Source organism: Cryptomeria japonica, chromosome 3 (assembly GCF_030272615.1).
Source record: "Cryptomeria japonica chromosome 3, Sugi_1.0, whole genome shotgun sequence".
Lineage (NCBI taxonomy): Eukaryota > Viridiplantae > Streptophyta > Pinopsida > Cupressales > Cupressaceae > Cryptomeria > Cryptomeria japonica.
In genome coordinates this window covers 991,709,724-991,733,063 of record NC_081407.1, presented here as the reverse complement: position 1 = coordinate 991,733,063, position 23,340 = coordinate 991,709,724, and the positions used below count along the sequence as shown (strand labels likewise).

The following is a 23,340-nucleotide window of genomic DNA, read 5'->3' as shown; positions in this document are numbered from 1 at the left end:
ATTTATAGAAAAAAAATTATGCGTTTCGGGAGGCACATCACTCTTAAAAAATGTAGTTTGTTGTAAAAAACTACTTTTCGAGGGAGATGGAAAAAATTTTAAAAAATCCTTCAAAAAAATTTGAAAAAAATGTATATAGAATCTATAAACAAAATGCTAGAAATCACTAATTTACATCATCTTCAAATTTTTAATAGTTTAAAAGTTATAGTTCTCGGAAGTTGAAGATTATTTTAAAAATGTACATCTCAGTGTCAAAAGTGGCAAAAAAGTGGAAACCATTATTGTGAGTTCACCCTGCAAGGCTGACTCTAAGGTTCCAATGCCCTTGCGTTTCTGTGGAGGTATGTGAGCCCATGCTGGACACCCAAAGACTCTGAAATGTCTCACAATCGGTTTCCTACCAGCCCAAGCCTCAAAAGGAGTAATACCTTGCAAAGCTTTGTGAGGAACCCGATTTTGGATGTGTGTGGCACAACTGATAGCCTCTGCCCAAAAGGCGGGATCAAGAGAACATGCATGTATCATACAGCTAGCCATTTCTTTGAGAGTTATATTCTTGCGTTTTGCAACTCCATTCTGCTGTGGAGTGTATGCGACAGAATGTCAATCCCCTCAAATGTACAAAAATCCTCAAGTCTTTTGTTCACATATTCCCTTCCATTATCTGTGCGAAGAATCTTCACCACTTTCCTGGATTGCTTCTCCACACGAGTCTTGAAGTCCTGAATTCTGTCAAATACTTCACTCTTATGAATAAGAAAGTAGACCCAAGTGAAGCGGGAGTAGTCATCAACGAAGGTGAGGACATAGCAGGCCTTACTAAATGAAGGTGCTGGAAATGGACCTGCTACATCGCTGTGAACAAGTTGAAGAACTGCCAAAGCTCTCCAAGCTTTCCCTTTATCAAATTTTTCCTCGGGATGCTTGCCCATGGAACAACCTGAACATACACCCTCTGAAAAACCGATTCGAGGTAGACCTATGACCATGTCTTTAGTGCTGAGCTGCTGAAGATAGCGGTAGTTGAGGTGACCAAACTGCTCATGCCATAGCTTACTTTTTGAATTTGAATGAGTAAGCAAGGCCCTAGAAGGTGAACTTGGCACAAAGTGGGAGAATGAATAAAGCCTTGAGTTGTCATTGACTTGTCCCACTGCTACCAAGGCATCATCATCAAGTTCCTTTACCACGACTGAATCTGGTGTAAACTCAACCTTTTTCCCATTCCCATAGTGAGTGATTTGGTAGATAGAGAGAAGGTTGGTAGACAAGTTAGGAACATAGAGAAAATTCTCAAAAGTTCCATCATCCATGTCAACTGAACCTTTCCCTTCAACCTCTACTTGTGTATCATCACCTATGTAAATGTGAGGTACCTTAGATGGCTCCAATGAAGAAAACTGCTCCTTTGTAGAACCCATGTGATATGAGGCACCTGAGTCAAGTATCCACTGTTGTGAAGAACTTGTTGTAGCCACAAATGCTTGCCCTTTTCCCTTAGACTTTGAGGAAGAGGAAGGAGATGAATCCTTCTTTGTGTAGGCGGATGGCAAGTTGATGTTGTTTTTCTTAAGAAGATTAGTTAACTCATCAACTTGCTTTGTGTGGCATCGATGCTCATCATGACCATACTTCTTGCAATATGCACAAGTTGGCTTATCCTTCTTAGGTGGTGTCCCCTTCTTGGAAGAGGATGAAAAATCACCTTGCGATGGAGAGGATGATTGTCCTTTTTCCTGTTGTGGCTATGACTTAGATTGCTTCTTCTTCTTGTTGGAATCTTTGCCTTGACTTCCTTGATTCCCTTGATTAGCCACCAAAGCCTTGGACTTTGAAGACTTGAGAAACCCCATGTTCAACAACTTAGATTGTTCCAATATCAACATTTCTGTGAAAGCATCAAATGAAGGCATAACATAGGAACTCCCCATTGTCAAACGATGAGTTTGGAAGATAGACACAAATGCCGCATATTCTGGTGCAAGCTTGTCCAACAAGTTGAATATCAATTGAGCATCATTTTTGTCAATTCCACAATCCTTAAGCTTTGCTCTTAGCTCATTTGCTTTGGTGACATAATCTTGGATTGTATCAAAACTCTTGGGATCCAGTTGGTGAGCTCATTGTCAATCTTATAACCTCTGATTTCATCAACTTGACCATATAGTTTCTGAAACATATCCCAAGCATCTTTGATTGTAGTACACTTCTCAATATGAAAGATGAGGTCATCTGATACATACTTGTGCAAAGTTCCAAGAGCCATGCAATTCTTAGTGAGCCATTCTAGTTGAGCATTAGGATCAGGTGGTGGTGCTATTGTTCCATCTATGTAATGAGTGAGACCTTTTTCCATTAATTTGCTCCATACTTTAATTTTCCATGATGCATAATTATGTGGAGTTAAAGGTGGAAATTTATGAGGACTTATTGCAATAAAAATGAAAGAGCACAAGGAAAGAGAGACACAATCACCCAAGACAACCCCCCAAATTCACTCAATCAAAGAACCCCCCCAAAAGTGATGATTTGGCACTTTATACTTAGTGTATGTATAATGGGCCACTTGAAAAAAATGGCAAAGTGGACTTTTGATTTCAATTTTACAATTGCCTCAATAAGGCCAAAAGAGACTCAAACTAATAATGCAAGAGATCTAAACTAAGATCCAAGCAATTTACAAGTACTAAATAGGCCAAATAAGACCAATATCTGAAAGTACAATTTCTACTTAAAGTATTTAAAATCTGATCATAGATTATGAAAGTAGATGAAAAAAAATGCACTTTCAAAAAAAACAGCACCTGAAAAGGAGGTCGTATGAGCTCAAACGAGGCCTTTGAAGTTGCAGAATTAAGGATTGGACAGGTACATCTAAGAGAATCTGACAATTTCGAAAAACCTATGCACCAAAACCAGAAAATAACCACACCACTGCGAAGAGCACGAAAAATTAGCCCAAATCAAAAAAAATTGCACCCAAAAAGGAGCAAAATTGAGCAAGTTATGGGCCTCCAAAGTTGACCCAAAAATCCAGACTGCTCAACGAAGAGGGGTCTAAAAATTTCCAAAGAAAATGTTGACTAGGCGCTGACTATGTGCTGCTGACTGGGCAGAAGGTACGGATCCCAAAAATATTTTCAACTGGAAAATTATTTTTCAAAAAAAAAATAATTTTTTTTTTTTTTTTGAAAAAAATCCAAAAATTTCATACCGTACCCCCCGAATTGGGTAGAAAATTTCCTCCACACCCAAAACTCGATTTTCGCCAAAATAGGTCGAATTCATACTCGATTTTTATGGAAATGGCCTCCCGAACGCAATGGTGAGGTCGAAAACGCTCCAAGATGCCTCCAAAAAGCGCAGTTCCTTAGATTCGAAAATAGAAGCCTTCCATGATGTCTCCAAAAACCAATCAATGAAGCCCCAATGGCTCTGATACCATGTGAGATTTTGCCAAGATCAAGGGCACAATGAAAAGCATAAAAAAAGAGACAATAGAATGACAAGAACAAACTGTATTCTCATCAATATGCAAAATGATCAACTGAATTCACCAATAAAATGAATATAGGCCTTCTTATATAGGCAAGGCCATATGGATGTACGAGCACACAATCATGACATGTGGCTCAATGAAAAACAAGGGTAGGTAGGAGAAATAATATAATATTCCACAAGAGGTGGATGACCCACCGAATGTGGAGTGTAAAAACAAAACAAGACCACAAAAGGTGGAATTTCTCTTACAAGCTCTATCCCTATGTGCACACTTCCCTAAGTGTCTCAAATCCAAACTACGAAGAAATGCATTATCCTAAGTTAACTTAAGTAAAGTGTAATAATATCCATAATGAATATTTATTTACACCAACAATTATTATGAGAGGATGAATATCAAGCTTAACAATCAAGCCCCTATAGATTAACAACATGTCATAGCCATGTCAAACAAGTGATGCAAAAGAAAAGTCTAATGAATTGGTGTAACTTGAAGAGATGGTAGCATTTTTTACTCATGAATTGAATATATCTACCATTATATCAAGTTGCACTCTACATTGATTTCTTTGTTTCAATTAAAAAAAATTAATGGTGATAAATAAAAAAAGATAAATACATTACAATAAAATGTAGGGCTATTTTTTTGTCAATTTCAATTAAAATAATAATAATATTAAATAAAATTATGAAATATGCATATTGTAGTTTAGGATCTAATTCACTTATATACCAAAAATAGAAAGAAACCCTATAAAAAATTATTTGTAGTAAAATTTATGTGTTATGGTAAAATATCATCATAATAAAATTTCATAAATGATAAAAAAAAAATTGAGAAACTAACCCAAAATGATACGAATTTATTTTGAAAATCTAAAAAAATTATAAATTGAATCTACAAAGAAAATAACACTAATTTTCACCATCTTTAAATTATTGATAGTTTGATATAATTGAAAAAATGTGTGATTGCTTATTAATGCTAAAAAGTTGGACACAATATGGTTCTTTCACCTTTTAACGGTGCTCCTACAAATCAAAGATTAATAGTGAATTTTGATTGCTTAAAAAAATAGCTAGATTGTAAGATATTACCATATAGGTAACTCAAATCAAGATGTGCTTGGCATGCATCCTTGCATAATGGAATAACTTCTAGTATAGAAGCTAGATTGTAAGGTATTACCATATAGGTAACTCAAATCAAAATCAAGATGTGCTTATGCAACTTATTTTATGCAAATATGAGAGAATTTTAGTTTTTCTCAAGTGAATGTATTTTTTATTCTTTTATTAAGTTGTATTGTATTTTTATATTTAGAATAGTATTCCATGTTGAAGGTCTAAGATTAGAATATAAAATTATGTTAGGAAGATGTTAGCATCATGACGTAAACAATCATATTTTATATTTCAAAGAAAATGGTGAAAAACTTTCTTTGAGTGAGATATGCTAACATGTGTGAGTGAGATATGCTAGCATGGACCCACCAATTCATAATAAAAATAAGCACTTTCTAAGGGTTATCTTGATCTAATTAGACAATATCAATATCAAATGAAATATATATAGAAAAATTGAGCACTTGACGTAATTAAAGAGGTACACATTGCTTATCCATTTGTTACTATGGTGATTGTTTGACCTTACAATTAACTTTTTGTTGTGTTACAACATAGAATAAAAATTAAGAACATGGGTTGAAAATAATTATTATGGTGATGCAATAAAGTTCTTAAAAAATGATGGTGTTGATGATGATGGTGATGACGTTGATGATGAGGACTTTATTATGATGAGAGGATAAATATCAAGCTTGTCTTGATAACAATCAAGCTTCTAGATATTAGTGTCACTAGAAGTAGCATTTTTATTCATGAATTGAATATATCCACCATTATATGATTTTTGGATGCTTTCACATCCTCTTTAAATGATATCTAGGAATATCCTTAAATATATGCTCATAGTTACCCAATTCAAAGTTTTTGGCACATAGATTGATAGAGAAACAATTAGTTTCAAGGATTTGTCTTAAGTTATAGTACATGGCCTAACCAAAAGTTTAGAGGACCTAAAGATATGAATTTGTCCATACTAAAACAATATGCAAATAAGATTTGGCTAACACATTTTAGGTAAGAATTATTTTATATCCCACATAATTGAACACAACAACTAACAAAGATAACCTCTAGAGTATGATTAGGCTAATACATTTTAGGTAGGAATTAGTTAATATCCCACATAATTGAACACAACAACTAACAAAGATAACACCTAGAGTATAAGATTTGACTAATACATTTTAGTTAAAAATTAGTTTATATCCCACATGATTGAACACAACAAGTCACAAAGATAACCCCTAAAATATATGAATTTTTTTAACATTAAAAATTTAAAAAAAATTGATCCATTATGTATATTTAAATTATTAATGATTTTTTTAAATAGAACTCATTTATTATTGATCACTTGTTATCAAAATTTAGTATTGAAAGAAAAACTACCGAGTCCCTGAATTATAGGATCCACTCTTCACTACACTCCAATTCCAAAAAAAGAGGAAAACAACACAACATCTAGCAGCTCACATATTCTCGAGTTGACGTCTGCATGTGATGCGACCTCTTTGTTGTGGTTAGCCTACTACTATTTCATTTTTCTATTTCCCATGTACACTGTCAAAAAGACCCCAAATAAAAAAACCAGAAAAGGCAAAAAGCGCCCAATCTACTGTACAAATGTTAAGCTTCCCGTCAAGCGGCCGCCAAAGCCAAGGCCAAGGCCGTGGTCAAGCCGGGAATTCTCGCCGGCTGTTTTCTACTATTCCGGGGCACCACAACGCCGGCGCAACTTTGCAACCTATAATTAGCATTGGCAATGGATTCTTTCTCTTCATCCGCTTCCTCGCTCTCTCTCACAGCCGCCCTTTCAAAATGCAACTCCCTCTGGCGAGGAAAAGCGGTGTCCACGGCGGAGAATCCGTTGAGAAGAAGCGGCAGAGGATTAGTGGTGCGCTTGTACACATCCAGCCATTTGGCTTGCGCGTAACGGTACTTCCGCCACGGTGGCAGGTGCATTCCCTTGGCCTTCAGCGACCGCTTCGCCGCATCACACATTATCTTGATGACGTCACGCAGCTTATCCACAGTGCCCACCCACAATGTGGGCAACGCCTCTACCAGCGCGCCGTATTCTGCCGTCGGCCGAGCAATCTCAAATTGCGCTCTGAAATCGATGTCCACAACCACACGGTGACCGTTGCTCGGCTTCGACGAAGGTGCCTCCGCTTCGAACATCACGTCAATGAACTCGTAGTCACCTGTATTAACAAACAAACCGGATCTAAATGAGCACACAGAGAATATTCGAGTTACCGAACCGGATCAAAATGAGCACACAGAATATTCGCAATAAATTCGGGGTTTGAGCAACAAACAGACCTGGAGGGTGCCCGTTCGATTGCTGCCACCGCGTCTTGCAGACGGCGGCGTTGAATCCTGCGCTTCGCAGACTGCTCATCACGAATCTTCGAAGATGATTCTTTTCGTGGCGGTGTGGCTCCGTCTGAGAAGAAAGCCCGGCCTTTCCTAAAGCTTTTGTTACATTTCGGAAAAGCGATTCCTCCAAATTGGTACTTGATAACAAGACACCCTGTGAATAAATGTAAAGCGAATCATCAGGTAAGGGAAAAAAAGAAAGGAATCATCTAAAGATTTCCGCGCTACTTTTCGGAAATGTAGTAGGAATGTACCTCTAGAATCTGGCGGAGGTGGTCTTCGGAAACAGGAAGATTTGTGTCCTGAGAAGCAGAGCTGCTCTCAGCGTGGCTTTCGCAGTCCAGAGCACAATCTCCTCCATTACTTTCCTCTTCCTCAAGAAAGCTCATGTCGCTCAAAGTGTCGGAATCGACTCCATGATCGCTTCCGCTGGTTCCATAAACTGGCGTTGCTGTAGCCGCTCTAGGCAACGTTGCCTGGGCTGAATCACCTCCGCAGAGCATTGCCCTAACGGCTTCATTAAGCGGAGCGGTCACGCGCTTCACTTTTGCAGGCTGATAATTCATCTCAATAGAAGAATTTGAATCGCCATGAAATTTCTGCTGGTTAAGTTGCAATCTGTGAAAAGAAGAAATTTGCCTTCCCTGGCGATGCGAATCGGCCATGAAAGGGGCAGAGGCAGAGGTTGAGGCACCTCTGCTTGAGATGCCATTGATGCGGGACATTGTGGTAAAAAGGGGGCTCTGTTCTGTTGGCTCTGTTCTAAGGGCAGGTAAAGGGGGCAGGGGATATTTAAAGCATGGATATGCAGAATTATACCTCCACGAATCGAATCTGGGCGAGGCATATGCGTGGATATCCAATTACACAAACAGTTTCCAGAAGTGAGTCGGAGATGAGGACGCCACCTGTTCCCTGTCCCTCCTTGACAACTTAAATCTTTATACCCCTTCTGTCACCACGTGACTTTATGTGCTCTGCGCAATCTCACCCAATAACGAAACGATGGGTAATAATGTTTGGATTTCGCTGAAACCACGGGTTGGGGTGATGATGGGTATGGTTAACATAAAAGAACAGTCTAATGCTGACTCATACGCATCCATCTAATGCTGACTCATACGCATCCACATCCACATCGACATTTGCATTCACATCCATGGGGTCATGAAAGAGGCCCACGCTTGTGGAGATTGCAACTGTCTCATATAAGATGGGGATCATTTCACATCACATCTATCTCGTCGTTTTAGTGATAAGATCATTGTACCACTTGCCAAATGTGTGTTTCTTTAGGATAATACACACAATATTTTATTATCTATATATTTTTAAAATGTAAAGTGAGGTAATGATGTTATCATGTAGAGGACATGTTATATGATTCTTGTTTGTGAAATATTTTGAATTGAATAATATGTAGGTGCCATTATTATAAAGTTGTTTATATTTTCTTTTTAATTATTACTTATCTTGAACGTAAACTTATCTTTTCATTTCAATATTGTCATGTGAAAATAGATATTTTTTATTTCTCCACCAATGAATGTTTACGAGTATAGTATCAGTTTAAGGATATTTTCATTATTTAAACTAGATATTTTCTATCTTAAAAGGATATTTTCATTATTTAAATTAGATCTTTTTTTTCTTCTTTTGATCATTTATAAGTTTTTTAATTTATGACTTTAATGATTTTAATGTAACAACAATCTAGACCTACGAGCACAACAATCTAGAAAGGGTCTAGCACAAGCATGAAAACCCATGAAACAACCAGCATGAATTTCGCATTTTAAACTTAAATTAACATTTAATTAAAGGTAGAAAGCATCTACTGAGCATTAATATGTAAATGGTTAAAAGGAGAGTGTCATCATCACCCACTGAAAACCAAAAAGTTAATAGAAGATCTATACTTATTTTCAAAATAGACTTAACTATATTAAGGGAGTAAACTTTTTGAAAAAAGGGTCAATTTTATATAATCAATATTAAAATCAAGTTAATAGTGAAGATCTCAAATCTATTTAAAGTACCATATCTCTATAATGCTCACCTTGAAAGACATCAAAAAAATATTAAAACATATAGACAAAAAAATAGACAAACACCATACATTTATTAAAAAGAAAAAGTGAATAGCTTAACAACTCCAAGAGCATGCATTGGCTTCTATAAAACATATCTATAGGTCACAAAACTTTAGTGTCACCTTAGTGATGTTACATGCTTAACTTTGATGCATGTAGCTACACACACTAATGCTTTGTACATTCTAGCATCCTATAAGCAATTAATAAGGCAAGCCCCTTAAACCACATGTCACATCATGAGTTAACATTAAGCTTATTGCAAGCACTATGCAACCACCCAAGGGTTGTAGCCACTACCAATGGCCCAATGCCACCACCCAATGACCAATGTCTCTCTACCTACAAAACATATAAAGACTATGGGTGATATAATGTGAATCACACATTGTGTAAGTAGATCCAACTATTAGGTTATGGTATAAAGTAGACATAAATGACTTTGCACTCTTACATTATCCTAAGTGTCCTACTACTAACAAGAACAACAAACTACAAGGTGCCTCAAAGCATGATGACACTAATGGTTATGGACCTGAAGAAGAAAGGATGATGGCAAAAGAGCTACCACCTTGGCACTCATCACATGCATCAAACTCTATGCACACATGAGCTAAACATATTAGCAAAGGTAAAGTTGGGACTTAGTTGTGTAGCTTAGTTTTATGACACAAATTACAACCATATTATTATCATGGTAGGCCAACTAATCCAAGCATAGGAGGTGTCTATCAAGGACTTCCACATAAATTGTAGAGCTTAGAAATTCTAAGTAACATTCAAATTATTATGTCACATGTACACATCCTAAATAGACATCCCCCATATAATTCAATGTGTGACACACTAGAATTAGTCAAGAAACATGAAGCCCATTGTAATATTATGCCATTTGAATTACTCACCTTAGATTCACGTCCATATAATTGAATGTATTAAGTTCATTTCTCTACTCAATTAGGATACCCTAAGGTAGTAGATGGCATGGAGGACCTTAGACAGTTTATCTTGTATAGAATATAGATACTTGAATACATGTTAGTGTAGCTCAACAAGTTCAACTCCATGTGTGCTATCATAATTCCAAGTTGAGCATTATAGTATATATAACACTTTAATCAATGTACAAGATTCAATATCCTTTGTTCCTTGTGAAAGAACTTGTGTTGTCTTGTGTGCTACCGTACAAACCGTACTAGCTATTATACCTCTCATAAGAACGATCTTTGTTATTTCAAGTGCCACTACAAAAACCTCAACAACCCTTCACATTCTTGCATGGCCACTTATATTTCATCATGTAGCACTTTGCATTATATTCCATTGTGCATGAGTTCAAAAACTATTTCATCATGCAATAATGTTTAGGATGAAAAAGGCATGGATGACTCTCTATCAACTCGACTAGGACCAAAACCTCTTTCATTAAACTTTGGAATACAAACCAGAAATGGGTGTATGTTTGACTAACTTTTACTCAAAGAGAGTCAAGACACCCTTGGGTTCTATTTCTTTTCCACTTGAAAGATTTCTTGATTGATTCAAATGTAAACTAACTAGGTCTTAAACATGCATAATTGAGCACATAAACTAATAAAACTTGATAAAATAGGTCATTCACCATAGGTGTTCAGTAGAGGTAATATTAGAAAACTAGGAGTATTACAGACTGACCAACAATACTTGAGGAATTTATTGTAGGTTCATTATCCACTATTAACTTTCATAACCCTCAGCCTCTAACTAATTTGGTTAGCTTAATCTCAAGGTCATGCTCTTATAACTTGGCCACCCGTGCACCTCTCTTATTGCAGCCAATTTCATGTTGGGTAAGGACACTCTTTACGATTGGGTTTGACACAAATACCACAATGTGCAAATGCAAGATATAGAACTTGAAGTGTTTTATCGCCTTTACTATTGTAAATGCATGTTTTTATATTTGAGAATAGTTTAACTCATGTGTTTTTAGAGGAAATATCATGAAGACAATAGGAGCTTCAATTTTTAATTCATTTTCGTATAATATGATAGCCGACATGGTATGTTTAGATTCATAGCAATAAATAAGAAAGCTCTTACCAAAATCTGGGTGTACTAAAACATGAGAATTTATAATGGTCTTCTTACTGTCTTCGAACACTTACATGCCATCATTATTCCATTTGAAACCCAACCCTCCCTGCATCATGTCAACTATTTGTTTGGTGATTTTTGAAAAATTAGGGACAAATCTTCTTAAGAAGTTCACTTGACCAAAGAAATATTTTACAACTATTCTCCTAGAAGGTAGGATTTGATAAACTTCTAATGCATTGAGAGAGGGGTGAATCAGTGAAAGAAAAACTAGAAACACTTTAATTGCAGACCGGTAAAAACACTTAACCAATTTACCAATGACTTTGCATGTAATCCAAAGTGTTATAAAAGCATTCACCACAATCAAAGCATTCACCATAACACAAATATTTATACGTGGAAAACCCAACTAGGAAAAACCACGGTGAGACGGAACTCACAAGTTAACTATCTGCATAAATAGATAACTAGTTGGTTAAGGTCTACAAATGCTTTGTTAGGAGTGGATCATGTTAAAGATCTCAAGCCCTGTTAGGAGCTATACCTGGTTAAAGGTAACCTCAGTGGATGATTTATATCCAAGTTAATGAATCACCTTGTTAGAGGATTTATACAGTGAAGCTTGTTAGAGCTTACCCAGTTAAGGGATTTTACTATTGTAGTTATTAGAGAACAACAGTGGGAATGATCTAAGAATGGCACCTTCTGCTTGTTTATATCCTTTTCTGCACATACACTATTGCATCACCGATATACTCTACAATACCTTCAACAAATCACATCAACTCCAACTCATAACATAACTTGTATCTTCTATATTTAAAATAACTCATCACAATGTCTTTTTATAGACATTAGATTTCATTTCGGCTCTTGAACCTTGACACAATTTCCTAGGTTCAGTGAGTCTAGACAATCTTCCTTAACACGACACAAATCACCGCCATAGCGTTGGTTGGTGGTAACACATCACAACTAGTGATAAATCATCACACAAAGTGGGAAAACCAGTTGGAACACTGATACCGGTTAAGTGTTGACTACTTCAAACTTACAGACCGATTTACTTGAATTCATACTGGATGATTATCTCCACGCGCCTCCTTGTCTCTCTCTACAACATCTCAAAACTGGTAACTGTGGAACTGATAAAATCAATTGTCTTATCTGCATATATCGGTTGTCTACATATACCGGTTTAGACATCTTCATACCGGTTAGACTTCTTCATACATATGATACCGGTTAACAATACAATGACTCAATAGTATACCGGTTTATCTTAACTATGAAAATCAAAATAGATGTGTCATCAATGACAACACAAGAAGTCCTCAAATACAAAAATCACCATCAAGCCAACATTCTCCCCCTTTGGCATTGATGGCAACTCTTAGGAAAAATTTTGTCAACTAAGTGTGCAAAACAAAAATTGACTCCATGACACACACTCGCCCTTAGCAATTGCATGCCTTTACAAAAATGATCTCATTACTCCCCCTTAACAATACATACAAAATTTTGACTCTTAAACTAATTCTACCCCCCTTTGACAACAATGCCAAATAGAAAAGTAAAACAAAAAAGTAAAATACATACATTACATCAAAATTTGTCATCAAAAACTGCATATATATAGATATAAGAGTTTTGAAGCCTTTACAATGCAATTCTCAAGAAAACATCACTGAAATGAAACTTCAATTGTTTAAGGTCATTGTCCCATGTTTCTAACAGTGTCTCAGTGATTTCAACATGTTTCAAAATCTGTGCAGCAAATTCTTCCATCGCATCAACAGTGCTCATTTCTGGGGCAGCCAAAATTGCTTCAGAATCCTTGTATACTCTTTGTGAGATTTCAACTTTCAGAATTAGCTAATTCTTTAGCTCCTTCAAGGATCTTATCCGCTTCACCTGTTCAAAATCATAAACTTCTAATATGTGTTGTAAGGCATCAACAAATTTACCAAAATTCAAAGCAGAATCTTGTACCGGCATGTAAGCATCACTTATCCTTTCTAGTTCCTTCTCTGTATCTTCTCTCTTTTTCTTTAAGTCACAACAGAATAATGATACTTTAGATATAGTGGTCAAAATCTTACCTCTAGTTTCTATTTCGGTTTTCAAAATATCTTTGTTCACTGTTAAAGCAACCTTGCCTTTGTCAATTTTTGAAATCAATTTCTCTACCCTTTTCTTCCTATAATCTTTTTCTACTAAAGCATGATCTGACTCTTCAAGTGATTTTATTTGTTCACTGGAATCAACAACTAGCTATCCAAGCTTAGCAATAGGGGTGGAAATATTACCTGTATCAGTCTCTGGTAGGAGACTTGACAAAATATCAACATTAGTTTGAATGGTCTCTGCTTCTCGTTTCTTCTCTTTCAACCTCTTCTTTTATGCTCTGGATTGCATAGCAGTAGCAATCTCCATTAACTCGGAGGCACTCAAATTGTCCATATCTATAGGACCTATTATGTTGATTGAGTCATCATCATCATCATCCTCAATTGATGTTTTCTTCTTCTTCTTTGTTTTTTTCTCTGGTTTCTCTTTCCATGTCTCTATCTCTTCCTCATGTGTTGGTGTAATGACGGGTGGCAGTTGACTTTCAACTGTTGGCAAATGCACACTCCAATGAGAAATTGTAGGTGATTGAAGGTATTGTCATTAATGGCAACCTTACAATCATATGATACCAGCAAGCATCAGCACCAGCAAACTCTACACCGGCATACGTTCATCGACACCAAAAAGATTGATTACCAGCACCCTGGCCGATAGGATTTTATTTATTGCAAAATGTAATTAATTGTAATATCTTTTTGTAAGCTGATAAGGCAAGTTGTAATATGACTCATATAAGTATGAGATCATGTAAATCATTTTTAGATGCGGATATGGTTAGATTATTGATGTGAATATTAAGGCAGAGTTTGGTATAAGGTTTTGGAAGTTGCAGAGCTTAAACCGGTACTGGATCTGGCATAGAAGATGCCCTTTTGTAGTAGTACATGACATTGGATTTTCACAATCCACTTTTGTAAGTCAATGAGACTTATCTTTTTGTATGTAAGTAGTGAGCTTTAGGCAGTTGGCCTTCCTGCATGTGCAGGCCTCTATTGTAATCAGTAATATTCTCTTATTGACCAGTAAGCGAATATTGTGGGTCACAAATCCCACCGAGGTTTTTCCCACACCAGGTTTCCTTGTTAAAAATACTGTGTTATGGTGTGTCTTTCATGTTGTGTTTGTTGTTCTTATTTACTGCATTAATTTTGGTTTATCGGTACACAGTTTTGGAATGCTTTTCATTTAATAAGTTAAGAAAATCCATTAATCGGCAAGATACTGATTCACCCCCCCCCCCTCTCAGTATCTTTGGGAATCCTAACAATTGGTATCAAAGCCCGGTCCTCTATTTTCAAAAGCTTAACAACTTGAGGAAGATTCTGACATCGGTAGAGATGGAAAACTTGAGGAAGCAACTAGAAACATCTCTTGCAGATTATGATGTAGAAAAAGTGAAGAATATCAAACTTGAAGATGATCTGAAGGTTGCACAGGAAATCATTCAAGGACTTTAGAAGAATCTCACTATTGCTAGGAACAAAAGAAGAGAACTTTCTGAGAAGATGCAAAGTGATGATGATGAGAAAGAAACTCTTAATGACCTTGTGAACAAACTAAGACAAGAAAACAGTACAATGAAGAATGAGATGCAAGATATGACTATGAGATTTTGTAAAGACATTGAAGATAGAAAGAAGAATGAAGATGACTTGGTTAGAAGACTAAATGATGCTAGAAATGAAAACACAAGACTCAGTCATGAAAATGATATGTTGAAGACAGATTTGATGAATACACAAAATGACACAAATGAACTCATGAGACAGAAAGGAATCTTGGAGAATGAGTTGGCTACTGCAAATCAACACAAGGAGAAATTCAAGAAAAGTTCAGAGGAACTTGATGACATGCTGAAGAATCAAAAACCTAATGGAGATACAAATGGCCTTGGCTTTGAAGTTGGTGAAAGCTCTGGTACTGCAAACAAACATGATCACAGCAAACTGGTAAGACAACCTAATGCTTTTAAATTTAATGGGAAATGCTTTAACTGTAACAAGTATGGTCATAGAGAAAATCAGTGTAGATATAGAAACTATCAGAACACTAATACACACACCAGTCAATGTTCAAAATGCAACAAAGTTGGTCATAATTCAGAAAATTGCAGAATGAATATAAGATGTTATATTTGTGGAAGATTTGGACATCTATCTAATCAATGCAGAACACATACCAGCATAGGATATGAGAAATCTATTTAGAAAAAACAATGTGACTTGTTATGCTTGTAACAAAATTGGACATATTGCAAAATTCTTTAGTAGTAAGACATCACCGGCAAATAACAAAGGACCCAGCTTGAAAGGTAAAGAAAAGGTTGAAGAGGTAAAGCAAGAATTTTCAAAACAATGGATTAGAAATTCTGACATGAATGTTAGTGAAGCTATTCCTTCACCGGTAGAACAGAGTATCACTCCACCGGCAACAAATTCTTCATCTAACTGAGAAATAATCCTTTGGGGGTATGGAAACTAATTGAAAACATGCTAATTAACCCTCGGTTGATGGTAAGAAGTTGGATTACTTCTTTACCAACAGATGAGTTAAGTTTTTACTTAACCGGCAGGCATTAAATGTGGTAGTTGAAGGCAATTATACTATAAAGCAAGTTCTTTGGTTCTATTTCATTCACCGAGCATTCAAATCTCCAAAGAGCACGAAAATCCCGAGCAAAGACGTCCATAGCAAAAAGTGAAGCAAATCATTCAAGAAAATCATCCTAAAGGCAGATTAAGGTATTTATAACTATGGCTTCTTCATCTGCACTTGAATTCATTGCAAACCCTACAGTGATTAAAGTTATTAAGCGCCCTAGACCCATGTTCAAACTTATTCCCGAAATTGCGAAGAAAGATGATACCCTAGGAGCATTCTCGAAAATACCTAAGGGATTAGTTTATGCAGAAGATCCTAGAATGTATATACATTGTCATATTGAGGAACTAGGAGCTGAAGAAATAATGAACATGTATAGGACTGTAATTTGTGATGAACATGGTAATGTTAAACCGGAACACAAGATTGTGGAAACCCTAGGTTTTGTGGACATTCTTAGTATCCCTGATTTTCCTAAGGATGTGATAAGAATAGTCTTGAGTAGAGTTCATGGAGAGTTCTTTTGGTTGGATTCCATCCATAAGATTACTAAAGAGGCAGTTAGGGCAGTGATAGGCTTACCTTCCACTGGTAGCAGGCCTAACAGAACTAAGAAGGTTTCAAATAACATTGTGATGACCCTAACCGGTGCAACTTTTGACGAAAGATCCCTAAGAGTAAATGATGTGAAAGATATAAATATTAGATTTGTTAGCATGATTCTTGGTTATAAGGCTACACATGCAAACAGACTAAACTCAGTCTCTAGCTTATGTATTAAAAGTGCATATGACATGATGAATGACAATGCAAGAATTGATGTATGTGAGTGGCTTAAAGATGAACTGATAGACAACTTGAAGAAAATCAAAGGTGATAAGAAAGGAACTTTCAAATTTGGCAACCTGCTTGTGTGCTTAATGTTGTATTTTACTAAGGAAGTACCCAGTATTGGTAGGAAAGAATTTGGTTCTGATATCCCAGTAGGAAAACAATTGTTAGACATATTGAACAACATGGGAGATGACAGGGAGAAAAACATAAATTAATATATTCAAACTTTGAAAGTAAGAATGAAGACAAGAATGAGGCTATCTCAAGCAATTGTTGATAAGTATCAAAAGGAGATATGCTTTGTGATCAAGAAAGATGAAATCTGGATGGAGGCAGTTATCCCTAGGACTATTTGGGTTACAGAGATGGGAAATGAGGCAGATGACAACATAGTTGAAACCTATGCAAACGCCCTCTTAGAAGCCCCTAAGGAACCGATAGAGAAAGTATTTGGCAATGCTGAAACAATTGAAAGTAGCATTCAATCTCAGAAAATAGTTAAGAAAACTGAGCAGATAATTAGGAGAGGTTCAAGGCAGGCAAAAACAATCAAGGAAGATGTTTTGAATAAAACTGGTATTAAGGAGAGTGAATTGGAAGGACTACAACTAGAAACACATCTTTCACCGGTTGCTACTTCCTCGGACAGTAAGATACCCGTTGAGTTCAAAAGGGTAGAAAGAAAAAGAAAACCCTCACCGGTATCCTCAAACCCAGAAGGACAAGACAAAAGCAACAGGCAGTTAGGTCTCTGACTAAGAAACTAACACCAAAGAAAAGAAAAGAAAGATAGGTTACTCCACCATTTGACAAACTTCTGAATGAAATAACTAAGGATGGAAAATTGAAAAACATCAGTAAGTTATATAACACACTATCAAATGATGAAAATGAGAGTATAGAAAATAGTGTAATCTTACACTTAGACAACTATAAGAAATTTCTGATGGAAATTGTGGATGAGATACCAAATGATCTGTATAGAAGATTAGAAGCTAGAAGTGTAGCCATTGTGGAACTAGACAAAAAGATAAAAATAGAGAAGCTACTTGCAGTTCACCCAGTGAACTCCACACAAGAAATTGATGAGTTGATCAGTGAAGCAAACCAGACAGTATTTTCAACTAGTCATCGACATGTTGCACTAATGGCAGGTAGAGTAAATGAAATAACAAAAGAGACTGTTGATCAGTGGGATATATTTTTTGTTGAAAAAGAGAAACAAGAAGAACTAAGAAGACCAAAGACTATCAAAGTATACCAAAAGGATAAGGGGACAGGTAAGGTAGGTGGACCTCCAAGCCTAAAAATAATAGATAATTTACCCCCACCAACCTCTAATACTCCACCGGTACAAACTGTTGACACACAACCGACAATAGAGAGTATGGATACTCCACATGAGGATACAAATCCTGACTCTAAGGTGTTGTACACAATGAACATTGACACATAGGAATTCAATATTTTGGTAGATAAAGAATCAACTGACAAGAGGGATGTGGCAACAAAGTCACCGACAGGAACTATTGCAGTTGAAAACATTGGAATTGGGGCAGAACAACAAACTGAAGCACCAAATGATCCCCTGGATATAGGAAAGGCAGATACCATAGGTACACACATTAATGTATCTACTAAGTCACCGACAATAGATAGTACAGAGGTAGACCGAGAAAAACTAGCAGTGGACACTACAGTGAAATATTTAGAGACACCATCAGGAGAGAACAAAGAGAAACCATCAGAGCAACAGGCTCTTGCTGAGGAAAACATTGAAAAATAGGTAGAGCAACAGGATTCACAAGTACATACTCAGACAATACCACCGGCTACATCTGACAAGTCCAAACCTCTCGTAGTAGAAATGGAAACACAAATTGACCCTCTAGAGAAAGAGGAAAGCAAAGCTATCACAACCACCGACGATTTACAGATTGTGAAATCAATTGGACAGTCATCCGGTACATCTATGACTGAATTCAGGCCAGCTAATCTAGCAGAGGTACTCTTAGATTCAATAAAGGAAATAACATAGTGTAATGCACAGGCGTATAAGGCTATAGATGACACTTTACCAATTTTGAAGATGATAGCTCCAAAGTGTATTATAGAGAATAAAGATTCTTTGAGCCAATTAGACACATTATCTAAGTATATTACCGGCAATCTAGTAACACTGGATCAAATAAATGAAGACACCTTCTGAGAGAAAATGAATAAGGAAAAGGAAAAATTCTTTGAGGAAACAGTTAATAATAATAAGGAACAAATGGAAACCTTATTACCGGTATTAGGCAAAACAATCCTGGACTTCAAGAAACTGTATAGAGATACCTGCAAAACTGACATTTTGACAGAGGACATAGATTCAGAGATCAGCAAAGCACAAAAAGAAATCAACAATATTGCTGACAACTTAATAGGAACATCAGATTCATTTTTGGTAGTTGAAAAGGAAATAGCAGTTCTTGAGGAGAAAATTGAAAAATTAGAAAAAGATAAAGAAAGAATAAAATATAAGGCAAAGGATTTAAAGTGCAAACTAGGCCCTAAACTGGATAACCTCATCTCTTTGAGAAAAGAAATTTTTGAGGCTCTGGTTCTAGGACTTAAGACGCCAGAAGAGAAAATGCATGTACTCACCGGTATAATTCAGAGAACAGAAGCAGCAATAAAAGATAGTGAAAGGTTCAGGGATAGTCAAAATTTTGCATTGGCAGACATCTATCAGATTGTAACCCACCAGTTACAAGGATCTAGGCAGGAATCACACTCCATTGACATTGAATGACAACCTTTGTCATTGATGCCAAAGGGGAGATGAGAAAAATGTCCAGCAGAGACATCATCAGCTCAGGGGGAGCACACATTTTGGTAACACAGTTTTGACAACATTTTTGGACACTTTTTGGATTTTTCTCATGAGTGTTGCCATCAATGCCAAAGGGGGAGGTTATTGGAAAATGCACACTCCAATGAGAAAATGTAGGTGATTGAAGGTATTGTCATTGATGGCAACTTTACAATCATATGATACCGGTAGGCACCGGCATCAGCAGACTCTACATCGGCATATGTTCATCGACACCAAAAAGATTGATTACCGACACCCTGGCCGACAGGATTTTATTTATTGCAAAATGTAATTAATTGTAATATCTTTTTGTAAGTCAACAAGGCAAGTTGTAATATGACTCATATAAGTATGAGTTCATGTAGATCATTTTTAGATGCGGATATGGTTAGATTATTGATGCGAATATTAAGGCGGATTTTGGTATAAGGTTTTGGAAGTTGCAGAGCTTAAACCGGTACTGGATCTGGCATAGCAGATGCCCTTTTGTAGCAGTACATGACATTGGATTTTCACAATCCACTTTTGTAAGTCAGTGAGACTTCTCTTTTTGTATGTAAGCAGTGAGCTTTAGGCAATTGGCCTTCCTACATGTGCATGCCTCTATTGTAATCAGTAATATTCTCTTATTGGCTAGTAAACGAATATTGTGGGTCACAAATCCCACTGAGGTTTTTCCCACACCGGGTTTCCTCATTAGAAATATTGTGTTATGGTGTGTCTTTCATGTTGTGGTTGTTGTTCTTATTTACTGCATTAATTTTGGTTTACCGGTACACAGTTTTGAAATGCATTTCATTTAATAAGTTAAAAAAATCCATTAACCGACAGGATACTGATTCACCACCCCCCCCTCCTCTCAGTATCTTTGGGAATACTAACATCAACATTATGTTCTTTTACCAGTGATGGTTGCGTGCCCACACTTTGTTCAATAGTCGGTGCTTCCTCTACTTTGTGTTCCTTAACCATCTCTGGTTCCTGTTCTTTTTCCTTAACTGGTTCATTATAGGTACCTTTTGTATCAACAGTATCCTGAACATCTTCAGTTTCATCCACAAAGAATATGACAGGTGGAGAAGTAGTGTCACCCTTATCCTTGGCAGTGTATACTTCACCTGGTACAACTATTTCTTCAGTGTCCATTTCCGGTGGAGCTCCGATATCAGTCTAATTAGGTTTGTTGTGATAGTTCTTCAACTGCTCATTCATTCCCTAGATAGCTTTTGCAACTCGATGAGTATCATCTTCTACTTCCTTGATTTTTCCTTCCAATAGTCTCAATCTTCTTATCCTTGAATTAAATTATTCTTTGTTTATAGCAAGGGGTATGTGCACCAAGTTGTGGTACCAAAAGGGGGTCTTAAGATGCCACTTTTTTCTGAAATTAGCAAAGTCTGAACTTCAATGACAAATTGAAGATAGTTACACTCCAAATTTGAAGATGCAACAAGAACAAGAGTTAGAGTGCTTCGAGTCTAATTTCTAAACTACTAATTTTTTTTGAAAATGGTGGAGATTAAGGGCTTCAAAAAGGGGGACCAAAAAAAGTGGTCATGTTTTTATGCAAAAAACATAACATAGCGTCTATTGTGGCCCCCCTAAAATGTTAACTTTTTTTTTGAATTTTTAAAATCCCTTCAATGAGAAATTATATAACACGTTGTAGTTTATGCCAAAAATTTTAGCTAATTTTTTAATGAGTATATGATGTTTTACTAATTTTTGAAGTAGACACATCTTGAAAAACAGAAATTTGAGCATGCTCCCCCCCTAAAATCATAGATAACTAATCAAAACTCTCTTTTTTTTTAAACTGTGTAGAATGGAGGCTAGTTTCTAAAAATATAAGCTTCTTCAAAATCTGATGACCATGTAAAAAACTATACCCAAAATAGTGCATGTTGGTTTTTGACCAAAAATGGACACACTAACAAAAGAAATTATAGATGAAAGCTTTAATGAAATCAAAATGCGAAAAAAATTACATGCTTGGATAGCTAAGAGAGAGATTGAGGTTTCTATGGTATTTTTTAGTTTCATTGAAACACGTGCAAACCTAATGGAGAGAACGACCAAAAATATGTGAAGCTTTTTTATCTTCTGATAAAAACATGTCTCAAGCCTGAAATGATCGTCCAACCCTTTGGGTTGGATGCCCAAGTACAATCCAACCCAAAGGTTTGGTGGCTTCCAATCCAAACCATTTGGCGAGTGCCAAATATGGCGCTCGCCAAATGCAAAATTTTGAATTTTCACATTTGGAGCTCGCCAAATGTGAAAAGTCATTTTTTTGCATTTGGCGAGCGCCAATTTTGGCATTGGCGCATGCCAAATGTTATGCATTATCCAATGTGAAGGGTTTGTGAGTATTCTGTTCTATAGGACTTATCTTGTAGATTCTAGTTTTAAGAGGATTATATAAAATTTCAGACTTAGTCAAATTTCAATAATCAACATGCTCCTATTATCATTCTTCAGCTATGTATCTCACTCTCTTTATCATCCCCAAACTCTAGACCTATTACTCTCCCTCTCTTGTCTCTCTCACTTCTCTCTCCCCTCTCTAGGCAAACCCAACTTCTCTACCTTTCATTCTTTCCTTAACCCCATATCTATCCTTGACTCCCTCCCTCTCTCTTATTCTCTCTCATTCTCTTATTATTTCACTCCCCTCCCTCTCCATTCTCTTGGTCACTACCTATCCCTTCTATATTCTCTCTCCCCATATCTAGGTCTCTTCCTCCCTCCCTATTCACCTCACTACCTCTCCCTCCCCATATTATTACTCACCTCTCTCTCCCCCTCTAGGTATCTCACCTAATTAATTGTCCACCCTCTAGTTTTCTCCCCCCATCTCCATATTTCTCCCCTTCTCCCTTACCCCTATCTATTTATGAACTCTCTCCCTCTATTATCTCTCTCCAAACCTATCTATCTCCTCATTCCTTAGGTCTCTGAATCCCTCCATGTCTACCTCTCAATCCATCCCCTCTTAGTCATCTCTTTTCTCTTCTATCTATTCCCTCTCTCCATTGTCTAGGTTGTCACCTCTCCCTCCTACTCTCTCTACCTCCCTCTCACAAATTTCTAGGTTTCTCCCTCATTACCTCTCCACCTCTATACTTATCCATTAATGTCTCATTAGGCACCTATCTTATGCCCCTCTATCTATCTGTCCTCTATCTCTCCCATCTAGGTATTTAACCTCTCTCTCATACTCTACATATCTTGTCTCTCTATTTATCCCCTCTCTAGTTCTCTCCCTTCCTCTCCACCTCTCTCTCCACATCACCCCTTACCCATATCCCTTTATGAACTCTCTCCTCTTATTTCTTTTGTCGCCTCTTTATCTACCAAAAAATCTAGACCTATTACTCCCCCTTTCTTCTCTCCATTTCTTCTCTCCCCCCTCTCTAGGTCTCTCCTATACTCTCTCCCTCTCTCTCTCACCTTCCCTCCTTATCTCCATATCTATCCTTCCCTCCCTCCATCTCTCTTCTCTTCTTGTTTTTTCTCTCCACTCTCTCTGTGTTCTCTTAATGAATACCTCTCTTTCCATACCTATTTTTCTCCTTTCCTCCATCTTTACATATCTACATCTCCCTCCTTGTCTCTTAATCCCATTGTATCTCCTTCACCTCTATCTTTCCACCCTAGGTCTCTCACCTCTCTCTTCCTAGGCTCTAGATCTCTCACCTCTATATCTCTCTCCTCTCTAATTCTTTC

General features: G+C 36.7%; 1 protein-coding gene across 1 annotated transcript; it reads right to left on the bottom strand.

Moving 5' to 3' along the window:
* Positions 1 to 6,005: 6,005 nt before the first annotated feature.
* LOC131036770 (uncharacterized) lies at positions 6,006 to 7,931 on the bottom strand. The gene is made up of 3 exons (XM_057968758.2): positions 7,269 to 7,931; positions 6,958 to 7,168; positions 6,006 to 6,836 (listed from the first exon to the last, which is right to left on the bottom strand). The coding sequence occupies exons 1-3, from the start codon at positions 7,737 to 7,739 to the stop codon at positions 6,271 to 6,273; spliced, it is 1,248 nt and encodes a 415-aa protein (XP_057824741.2). The 5' UTR covers positions 7,740 to 7,931; the 3' UTR covers positions 6,006 to 6,270.
* Between the last annotated feature and the right edge of the window lie 15,409 nt (positions 7,932 to 23,340).

Excerpts from the sequence above, each read along its gene's own strand:
- LOC131036770 (XM_057968758.2), bottom strand. The coding sequence starts at position 7,739 with ATGTCCCGCATCAATGGCATCTCAAGCAGAGGTGCCTCAACCTCTGCC. Across the intron at positions 7,169-7,268 it reads ACCTCCGCCAGATTCTAGAG|GGTGTCTTGTTATCAAGTAC; the intron begins GTACATTCCTAC and ends ATTTATTCACAG. Across the intron at positions 6,837-6,957 it reads ATCGAACGGGCACCCTCCAG|GTGACTACGAGTTCATTGAC; the intron begins GTCTGTTTGTTG and ends TTGTTAATACAG.